General features: G+C 31.6%; 1 protein-coding gene across 1 annotated transcript; it reads left to right on the forward strand.

Annotated features, from left to right (window-relative positions):
- The first annotated feature begins 10,815 nt into the window (after nt 1-10,815).
- On the forward strand, nt 10,816-12,007 carry LOC149550483 (RING-H2 finger protein ATL2-like). The gene has a single exon (XM_089793490.1). It carries the CDS (start codon nt 10,989-10,991, stop codon nt 11,739-11,741), a length of 753 nt encoding a protein of 250 aa, XP_089649616.1. The 5' UTR covers nt 10,816-10,988; the 3' UTR covers nt 11,742-12,007.
- Nucleotides 12,008-12,271: the final 264 nt, after the last annotated feature.

Genomic DNA, 12,271 nt, shown 5'->3' on the forward strand with positions numbered 1-12,271 from the left:
AATGCAGAAGTAAAACTCAAAACCTTGCCTTGGGAATCTAATATCTTTCTCAAAAAAAATCCAAATGAAACCAAACCAATTGAAAAATTACCACATATGAGTCTAGTTTTCAAATCTACAATCCATTAATTATTCAAATCTATAAATCATTACGTGCATGCAAATCTATGCTTGCAACTCCATTGAAGATATAAAAAAACCAATTTCCATTAAAACATTCATAACTTCCATAAATATGATTGAAAACAACTCAAACCAAAAGGATTCTAGTGGATCTATTTAGAGTTGTAACTATTCCATATATGTCAGTACCAAATGCTGCAACATGATTGCTCTCAAGAAATCCGAAATCTGTAAATAACTATTTTCACTAAAATGTGCATAACTTCTTCAAAAACAAATGAAACTAATCCAAACCAAAAAGAGAAGGAATATTATTCATCTTTCTATCCAAAAATATATATTATATATGGTTTCCAAGTCATACATGGCCATACAAGACCTGGAAACAACACTAAATTTGAAAAGTCAATCAAAATAACAACTCAAAATGTCACCAAATTTGTTTCAAATGTATCTCTTTCCTTCCATTATTCTTTTGGTTCGACCATAAATCCATTTTTATAATTTTTTTGATTGGTTATAACTTCCAAACCACCTTTTAAACCATCTCCTTACATTATTTTAAATCGTTATGCAACTTTGACATTTTTTATGTACTTTTCACATTACAACTTTTGAAGTGTAAGTCCAAATTTGACAAATATTTGCATGGACACTTGAATAACCATAAAATGGAATTAAATGGAAATTTTACATCAATTTAATCATTTATAAGGCATTCTTTCATATTTTTTCTTGACCAATTTGAGACCTCCTTGCACAATTTTGACACTTATTACAAATGGCTTCTCTAGCCTTTACATTTCAACTCATGGACCCAAACACATTATAAATGTCTTTAAAAAAAATTAATCTATGAGATAAGTACTCTTAACCTCCTTGTGCTCTTGTACTTTAGGTGCTTGTGCACCACAAATGATGTTTAAGTAATTGATGAATACATCAAGGAGGTAAGAGAGTGTGTACATGAGGAAAAACAAGTATATATTGTTTGTACAAAATCTATAAGATATGTTGAAAATGTTATCCAATGCATCAAAAATGATGAAGAGAAGCTAGAAAAGTTAGCAAATGAGTTTACTAATTTGATAGAGAAAAATTTTGTAGACATGGACATAGTTGTAAGTAAGATTTTTTATGCAATTGATGTTTTGCAAAGGGAAAGGGATATAGTATTGAGTAGATTTTCATTATTGTGAAGTCCACTATCACCAAAACTAGAATTAATGCACAAGAAATTGGAATTATTGGACTCTTCCAAGAATACTTATGAGGTGTTATACCTATTGATCTATAAGGAGTATAAATTACAACATATGCAATTTGTGGAGTAATCCAAGGGGTAGAGAACATGAGGATAACATGGGATAACATTTTTGCCACACTAAGAAGGAATTTTGTAGACATTTTGAAGCTAGTGTGAATAATTTTTGAAGTACTACATTTTTTATTTGTACATAGTATGCTCACATTTTCCATTGATGTCTAAGGGCAATTTGTATTAGTGAAAAATATAAATAGTCAAAAGGGAAGTACAATATGAAGAAATGGGGAGTACAACATGATGAGGTATAAAGATGGATTTTTTTGCTTAATTTTTGTTAAGCTTTTTATAAGGTTAAGTTTTGAACAATTTTGATGTTTTGGTAATTTTGACACTTAGTCAATTTGTCACTAAGTGTTGCGATCAATGCAAAGAAAAAGATTGTGGCAAGTAGTCAGATATAATGGCATGGATGTTGTCATTTATGGAAACACTATCAGAAGGTAAGGTTGCATGGACTTAACTATAGTTTTAGACTTAGTGCAATAAGAAAATTGCCTAAGTATAATTCAGGAATTCTGTCAATAGAGGTGTTGTTTTAGTTAGCAAGCTTCACTAGATAAGTATTTATGGACATAATTTTGGATAATGATATAATGGATTGTGTATATGATGCAATTATAATTTTAGGTGTTAGTATATCAGTTAGCATATATTTTGGAAGGATAATATGAAGACATGCCTATATCATAAAGGATAAGGTATGAGGTAGAGGTCAGACATTTTGGTCTAAGGAATTGTATTGTATTGTCAACTTAATTACTTGAAATATAGAGATAACATCCTAGATGATAACCCTCAGTTAGAAAGTTTTGGTAATAAGTTTTGGACAAGTGTTTACACATTTCATCATCAGGTCAACTAGATAAGCATAATTACAAGGGTGTATAATAAGGAAATTTTGATTATGCAAAGTATGGTATTGATATGCACACAGTATGCGAGTTTTATGTATCGTACTATGATAACATTTTAATGATTAGATTTGATCAGTTGCTACATGAGCAAAATCAAATGTGAGATATATAAAGAACTAATTAGATATAGAAAATATTAGTACAATAATTTTGGTATTATATATATTACTTGTTTTATCAATCTATATCTTTGTATGAGCAATGAGATACATTGTGATACAACTCCTAATAGGGTTGATACCTTTAATAAGGTCTAGTCCTCCAACAAGAAATCATGTATTAAATGTATGTAATGACTCCTAATAGGGTCAAATCTCTTAAAAGAGAACTTTCATATTAGTGTACATTATTGTGGGTACCATCCCCACTAACATTTTCAGTTGGCTTGGGTTTCCTAAAAAACAAATTATGGTGTTATGAGTTTCTTGGAGTTGTGTATTTGACTTTTTCATTTATTTATTTGTGCATGCATATGGTTAAATATTGAAATATATAGTTGGGCTAAAAGTGCTAGAATGTTGATTCACCCACCCTAGTATTATTTTTTCCAACAATACTAAGTTTTGAAAAGTATTCTTTAACTTCAATTCTCAAATCACCAAAAACCTATAAATTTAGACTCTCCAAAAAATCATATATGTGCTAAATGACCATAAACAACTCTCATGAAGAAAACTTGACACTCCATGATTTCTAATTTGCAAAGTCTAAAAAAAATCCATTCTCAATTTATCTGTGATGCACTTTTGAATTGCATGATTAATATTTTTATTTATAATTAATACTTATAGCATACCAATTATATGCAACTCAAAAATTAATTATTATTGAATTAATTATGCATTAAATTCTAATTTACTTATTATTTAATTAAATCCTCAACTTCGATAGCTAGAATTTTTAATTAAGTCTCCAAATTAAATATAAGTATATAATTAGTTTCTTAATAATTAAATAACCTAAATTTTAGTTTTTCCATGTTATAATAAATATAATAATTTTTCCTTTAGTTTAATCTTATTTGATTTCTTAATTGATTATACCACATCCCATGATAAATCACATGACATGCACAAGAAAGAAAAAATAATGAAATCCTCAATGCAAAACCAAGCTCGAGGGATGAGTTCATGATTTCATGTCATCTTGATGAATTCAAATGGGTAGTCAATGAGATACTTGTCTAAGTTATTTCTAGACAATAAAATATTTGGTTGGGATTCAGACATGAACATTATCTCTCCTCTTTTACTATTGAGATATTGTGATCTAGCATGCTAAACTTCGCAATTCATAAAAAGTTGATGCTCGATACCCATAATCTTGCATAAAAGATGAGTATGTATATATATATATATATAATTAATAATGGGGGGGAGTGGTACATCATATAGATCTATTACACATGTGACTACAAATCAATCCCTCAATCACATCAAGCACATCAAATAAAATGTAAAACATACAAGAGACCCATACACATGTAAGTATGGGGTTGGTAACCAATAAATCCATGACATCACGACATATAAATCTATCATCATGAGATAACCATAATCACGAACTGAAAGAATATAAATGACCAACATCGTCATGTGAGTATCCATAACAATCAATTGAATAAATATAATGTCTTGACTAAGGAATGACTCATGATATATAAATCCAAACATAAAGTAGTGCCAAGATATTGCTAAATAAACCAACACATGCATGAACACAAACATAAAGAGTTTAGAAATACGAACTAAAAAGTAACCTACACATAAGCAATATAGGGCTTATCATTTTTTTGATGAAAAAAGTATGTTTACTAAGGCACTTTTCTTGTTTGATAGATCTTTATTGCTACATCGATATCATCATATTCTGAGGTAACCTTTATAGATGTTACATCAAAATCCAACTTTTGAATGAAACCTTCCTTTTTGTTGAGAGGTGGTTTAGCTTTGGTAGATGTTCGAAGTTTCATTGACACCAAGTTTTTAGAGGGATTATCCGTATGTTTCCTCAATCATCTATGTCCTTTGTTTTGATAAGACTAGTCATGTCTTTGCTAGATATATGACATCATATGAACATCAGCTTTATTTGTATTTCGACAAGAATTATCATCAAAATTGAACTTTTTGATGTAGCATTATCTTTCAATGTGATGGTTCTTAGCGTTGGTAGACCCTCGATACTACAACAATATTAGTACTATCACTATTTGCAAAGAAAGTATATATATTCTCTTTGATAAATGACTTTTCAATGTAACTTCTTTTTTTTTTTTTTTGGAATATTTCTCACCCTGTCAACATTTATATTTCTTTGATATGATTTCTTTCAAAATGATGGATGTGTCAACTTGGCAAAAAATACTCCCAATATTGTTTATATCTAGTTTTGGCTTCATTAAAAGATGAAGATGCATGATTGATAGATTGTTTGAGCTCAAATTTGACAGTAGATCTTAAGTATTGTATTATAATTCAAGTTTTGATGTTTAATGCTATGAAACATGTTGAATTGCAGTGTTTGAGAGGATATGGATTACTGATCTTTATGGACTATAGGAAGAATATTATATAATTCTATGGACAGTAATAGGAAAATCATGAGATTAGTATGAACAAAAATGGGAAAAAATTGTGAGTCTTTGAGGGAAATAAGAAAATGATATAGATCATTTTGTAAGTTGTTAATAGACCATTAATAAATATAGATCTAGAACCATAATGAAGGAGAATACATACTAAAGGGAAAAAAAACAAAGTCATATTAGAAAAATTCATGTGCGTTGATAAATGTAAGAACCATAATGAAGGAGGATACACACTTAAGGGAAAAAATAAAGTCAGATGAGAAAAATTTGCATGTTTTGATAAATGTAAGAGAACAATTTGATAAATTAAAATTTGTAGTCATTCTCACACATCTCAAGCCTTAATAAAGTCAATTCTTAACCACTTTAAAAAATAAATCTTAAATCTTTAAGATGGCATATTCAAGACAAGAAATAAAAATACAAGTGTGAATAGGGTTGTTAAAATGATGCATATATGAACATTGGTGTGAAAATGAGTAAATAAAGATAGATGTAGATATGTTAAAAACTAAAATAGTAATTTTTTCTTTTTTTTCTTTTTTCCTTGGAGTGTTTTTGGAACTATTATTCCTTTTTTTGTCATAATCTTTATTCTATATTTTAAAATAATATCACTCATTGACATATTATATTAAAATATTCCACCAAAGTTAACATAAAATGAATATATCTTAGAACTTTAAAATGACATTCCAAAAAGAAGTGAAAATATAAATATATGAACTTTGACACCTAATAATGACATATATATGAGAATTGGTGTGAAAATGAGTCAACAATGATATATATAGATCAACGTCATTAAGTCAAATCAAATATTTAAATAAACCACTCATTAGTATATTGTCATGTATAATTAATATATGATTTTTTTTGTCAAAGGAAATAAATCCTAGAACTATAAAATAACATATTGAAAGCAATAAATAAAAATAAAAATGTATGAATTAGAAATCTTCATAATTCATACATGCATATATGTATCTATATGTCTATATGCACACACACAAAGACACATATGTGTATACATACATACATGCACACACACATGCATATGTATATACATATAAAATGTGTGTGTGTGTGTGTGTGCGCGCGCGCATGTGCATGTGCATGCATATGCACATCCCTGCGCATGCACATGCACACGCACACACAAATGTATTTATGCATATGAAAATTTTAATAATAATTTTGTCTTTATTACAATAAAATAAAAATATATTTATGAGTGAATTATTTTAGCATTTAGTTTGACTTGATGACATGATCTCTATCTATCTTTATTCACTTCTTTTTACACCAATTTTCATATGCATACATACATGTGTGTGTGTGTGTGTACACATGTGCGCACCCCTGTGCACACATATGCACATCCCCGTGCATGCATATGCACATGCACACACACACACACACACACACACACACACACACATGTATGTATGCATATGAAAATTGGTGTAAAAAGAAGTGAATAAAGATAGATAGAGATCATGTCATCAAGTCAAACCAAATGCTAAAATAATTCACTCATAAATATATTTTTATTTTATTGTAATAAAGACAAAATTATTATTAAATTATAGCATCCCACAAAATATATACAAAGTTGAATGAAAAACTAACATTTATATACCTATCACATACATAATTGATGTATAAGTTTCCCAGTGAAAGGAAGAATCTACCTTGAAATTATATTTTTGGGCAAATAAAACTATCCAAACCTTTTCACCACTCAAAAGTTGTGATCTTCTATCATAAAGGATAATAGACTTTGACAGATTCCTAGATAGCTTTCCAAATCACATGACCCTAAAAACTGCCTCCCCTAGTCAAACCAAGAGAATTGAATGAATGAAATAAATGACATGACCTCATTTTTAAATCAAATTTTCTCCCTAGACTATCAAACCAACCTAGTTGTTACTTTCTAACCATTTGTGGCAATAATATCCTTTAATCAAGATTGACCTAATAGTCATATTGTAAATCCTTTAATCAAGGTGATATTTTAATAGGATGTTATAAAGACCTTTAACAAGGCCACTCCTAACGGGGTGATTAAATCCTTAACAGGGTCACACCTAACAATGTGTTTTGTAACCTTTAATAAGGTTTTCTCTTAACCGAGCTCACTTCAAAAGAGTGAAAAACTAGTATCATGTTACTTTGTGGTTTTCCCCAAATTGAGTTTCTATGTTAAATCCTAGTGTCATACTTGTGTGAATGTTATTTTCATGTTTCATGTTATTTACTATTATATGTCTATGTTATTCGATATATACTAAACAAAGAGCTAAGTGATGATATGATAAGTTGGATTACTAATGAATTGTTATATTGGCCAAGTGAATTTATGAGTTTGATTAAGTTGTTTGAATTTGTTAAAAGTTAAATTGGTACATCTAGACCTAAGGATAAAAGATCCCTCCGCCTCCCCCCCCCCCCCCCCAGTTATTCTAATCATTCTAACACCATAACCATCAACTTAATAGATATAATGTCTCAACTAAGGAATGACTCATGATATATAAATCCAAACATAAAGTAGTTCCAAAGTATTACTAAATAAACCAACACATATAAGATCACTAACATAAATGAGTTTAGCAATACGAACTGAAAAGTAATCTACACAAGCAATATAGGGCTTATCATATTATTTTTATGAAATAAGTGCTTTTACCAAGACACTTTTCTTGTTTGATAGATTTGTATTGCTACATTGATATCATCATATTCTAGGGTAACCTTTATAGATGTTACATCAAAGTCTAACTTTTGAATGTAACATTCCTTCTTGATGAGAGGTTCTTTAGCTTTGGTAGATGTTTGAAGTTTCATTGACACCAAGTTTTTAGAGGGATTATCCGTATGTCTCCTTGATAGTCTATGTCCTTTGTTTCGATAAGACTAGTCATGCCTTGGTGAGATATATGAGATCATATCAACATCATCTTTATTTGTATTTTGACAAGAGTTCTCATCAGAACTATACTTTTTGATGTAGCATTGTCTTTCAATGTGATGGTTCTTAGCTTTGGTAGAGCCTCGATACTACAACAATATTAGTACCATCACTATTTTCAAAGAATGTATCTATATATATGCTCTTTGATGAATGATTTTTCAACGTAACTTTACTTTTTTTTTATGGAATATTTCTCACCTTGTCAACATTTAGTATTTCTTTGATATGATTTCTTTCATCATGATGGATGTATCATCTTGGCCAAACATATTGCCAATAATGTTTATATATAGTTTTGGCTTCATTGAGACATGAAGATGCATGATTGATAGATTCTTTGAATTCAAATTTGTCACTAAATCTTAATTATTGTGTTATAATTCAAGTTTTAAAATTTTGTGCTATGAAACATGTTGAATTGCGATGTTTGAGAGAATATGGATTACTTATCTATATTGACTATAGGAGGAAAATTATATAATTCTATGGATAGTTGTAGAAAAATCATGAGATCATTATGAACAAAAACTAGAAAAATTTGCAAGTCTTGAAGAGCATTATAAAAATGTTATCTCATTTTATAAGGTGCCAATAGACCATTAATAAATATAGATCTAGAACCATAATGAAGGATAATACATACTTAAGGGGGGGGGGGGGGGGGGGGGGGGGAAGTCATCTTGGAAAAATTCATGTGCTTTGATAAATGTAAGAGAACAATTTGATAAATTAAAATTGTAGTCATTCTCACACATCTCATGCCTTAATAAAGTCAATTCCTAACCACTTGAAAAAAAAATCTTAAATCTTTAAGATGACGTATTCAAGGCAATAAATAAAAATTCAAGTGTGAATAGGGGTGTTATAATGACACATATATAAACATTGGTGTGAAAATGAGTAAATAAAGATAGATGTAGATATGTTGAAAACTAAAATAGTATTGTTTTCTTTTTCACTTGGAGTTTTTTGAACTATTATTCTTTTTTTTGTCATCATCTTTGTTATATATTTTAAAATAATACCACTCATTCACATATTATTATATTAAAATATTCCATCAAAGTAAACATTAAATGAATAAATCTGAGAACTTTAAATGGCATTCCAAAAAGAAGTGAAAATATAAATGTATGAATCGTGACAACTAACAATGACATAAATATGAGAATTGGTGTGAAAAGGAGTCAATAATGATAGATATAGATCAAGGCCATTAAGTCAAGTCAAATATTTAAGTAAACATTAATATATTGTCATGTATAATTAATATATGGTTTTTTTGTCAAAAGAAATAAATCTTAGAACTATAAAATGACATATTGAAAGCATTATATAAAAATATAAATGTATGACTAGAAGTCTTAATTATACATACATGCATGCATATATGTATCTCCATGTCTATATATACACACACAAAGATACATACGTGTGTACATACATGCATGCCCCCACATATGCATATACATATACACATACATATAGAAATGTGTGTATTTGTGTGCTCGCCCACAGACATGTATGTATATATATATGAAAATTGGTGTTAAAAGAAGTGAATAAAGATAAATAGAAATCGTGCCATCAAGTGAAACCAAATGTTAAAACAATTCACTCATTAATATATTAAGCGCGCTCAGGCTGGAGTAGTACTGGGATGGGTGACCTCCCGGGAAGTCCCGGTGCTTCACCCCTGTGAGCATCACCTAGATCCAATGAGTGCTAAGTGTTCCATTTATTCTCATGAGAGATGGATTCATGTTGAATCACTACTCATGAAACATGGGTCATCGAGTTTGACTCAAAAATCACACAGTTAAATCCTGATATTCACATCACAATTTGACTAGCTGTGGAAATCATCTCCTACTTATCAATTGATAAGCTTAAGGGGCTTTCTAATGAATGGTTCATAAGGCACAACACTTGGTGAAGGTTTTGCAAATGGGGTTGCAAGCTTTGGGTTTAACTGTGGAGGAAACTCCGTAGTTAAGCGCGCTCAGGCTGGAGTAGTACTGGGATGGGTGACCTCCCGGGAAGTCTCGGTGCTTCACCCCTGTGAGCATCACCTAGATCCAATGAGTGCTAAGTGTTCCATTTATTCTCATGAGAGATGGATTCATGTTGAATCACTACTCATGAAACATGGGTCATCGAGTTTGACTCAAAAATCACACAGTTGATATTCACATCACAATCATTAATATATTGTTATATTTTTGTAATAAAGACATTCCACAAAATATATACAAAGTTGGGATGAACAACTAACATTTGCGTACCTATCACATATATAATTGATATATAAATTTGCAAGTCAAAGCAAGAATCTGCCTTGAAATGAGATTCTTGGGTGAATAAAACTATCCAAACCTTTTCACCACTGAAAAGTTGTGAGGCAAACTTTGGGAGCTTCGCAGTTACCTTCCCAAATCACACGACCCTAAAAACTGCCTCCGCTGGTCAAACCAGGAGAGTTGAATGAGCGAAAGAAATGACACGGCCTCATTTTAAAATCAATTTTTATCCCTAGACTATAGACATTATTTCAAAATTTAAACCTATATATTTCTGCATAGAGTCTAGAGAGTCGGTGATGCGTACAAATCCTTCAACTTAGATCTCTCTACCGTGACAGCGATTCGCGGCACATAAGCGGCTAAACAGGACTGCAGACAAAGCTTCGAAATAAGAGAAGATTAAAATACAATATTTTCCCTTCTCTAAAAGTCAAGATCGCACATGAAGCTCAAATATTAAAAAAGAAAAATGTCGACTAAATTACACTGCTGGAGGCGTGTGGACCACGGCTCCGAAGTGCCACGTCAGCGAAATTAAATCATCGGTGTCCAAGTCAAAAATAAAACCTTAAAAAGAGGCGTTCTGTCTGCCCAGCGAAAAACCAAAACCCCTCTCCGCAGGAAACTTCCCGAGCACAAAAATAAAAGTCTCACCTTTGGGATTTGCGATTTGCGATTTGGGCCTTTTTTCTTTTGCAGTCTGCTATAATAATTATATCTCGCGTAGCTTGTTCAGATTATTATTACTTCAATGGATCGTGACGGAAATAATCCCCCTCAGCCTCACAGTAGCAGAGACGACGTTAACAGCAAAATCATGATTGCAGCTGTGATTGTTCTGTTTACAGTCGTTCTGTTCGTCTTTCTGTTACATCTCTACGCGAGGTGGTTTTGGAGATACTCTGCGAGGGTTTCTCACAGGCGCCGCCAGAATTCTCTGCTGCGCCGCCGGTTTTATTTCGCTCAGGAGGAGGATTCTCCTCACGTCGGCCTCGACAAGGCGGTTTTGGAAACCCTCCCTTTGTTCGTTTACAGTGCGAAGAATTATGAAGAAGGCGCTTTGGAATGCCCGGTTTGCCTTTCTGAATTTGCGGAGAAGGAAAAAGGAAGGATTTTGCCCAAATGCAAACACTGCTTTCATATTGAGTGTATTGATATGTGGTTTTATTCGCATTCTACTTGCCCCCTCTGTAGAGCCAGTGTGGAAGCCGAGGCTGCTAAAGTAGAGGAGGTTTCTGGCGGGCAGCCAAATCTGGAGGAGGGCCAGACTAGCGAAGGACGGATTAACAGGGCTCTGCCGCAGATTGTTATTGATGTGCCCAAGCGGAGGAACGAGAGTTTTTCTTCGGATGTATCTTATTTGTCGTCAAATGGTTCTTCCGCCAAATCTCCGCCCGTCTGTTCACATCTGCGCTCGTTGTCGAGAATGCTGAGCAGAGATAGAGAAAAAAAGGTTTTCCCTGATGTGGAAAGTGGAGAGGGAGGATTGCCGGCGCAGGGATAGTTTTTCTGTTAGGAAAGCCAAATTATTTTAGTGTAAAGACATAAATTTTAATTATACGTGTGTACATAAGACAAATTATGGATCGGATCGGTTTTTTAATTGGAATTTTTAGTGTGTCGAGTATAAGCAGATGAAATGGATTCGCGAATTGCTCTTCGCTGAAGATGCGAATAGATTAGCAATGCAAAATTTATTTGAAATGTCTCCTCTGTATTTCGCAGATTTTTTTTGTAATTGAATAATTGGATCGCATATTTGTGTTTTTATGGGGGAGAAGCATACTAATTATGAGTTCTCTTCTTTGTTTTGTTAAGCTATTATGAATTTAACCAACTTGTGAGGGATTTGAATCGAACACCATCTAACTTGAACATAATCTTTAAATCTCCTCAAAACAACATTAAAATTTTCAATTTTTGCAAGTATTTTTTTTTTGATAAATAATTGTTTTCAAATTCCTCGTAATGTGGTTTGTGGTAAGGAGGTGGTCAAGAAAACCAAATTTATCATTCTTGTCGTAGTCTTATTTG

This window comes from Cupressus sempervirens, chromosome 7 (genome assembly GCF_028749045.1).
Source record: "Cupressus sempervirens isolate cs-2001-9-10 chromosome 7, ASM2874904v1, whole genome shotgun sequence".
NCBI lineage: Eukaryota > Viridiplantae > Streptophyta > Pinopsida > Cupressales > Cupressaceae > Cupressus > Cupressus sempervirens.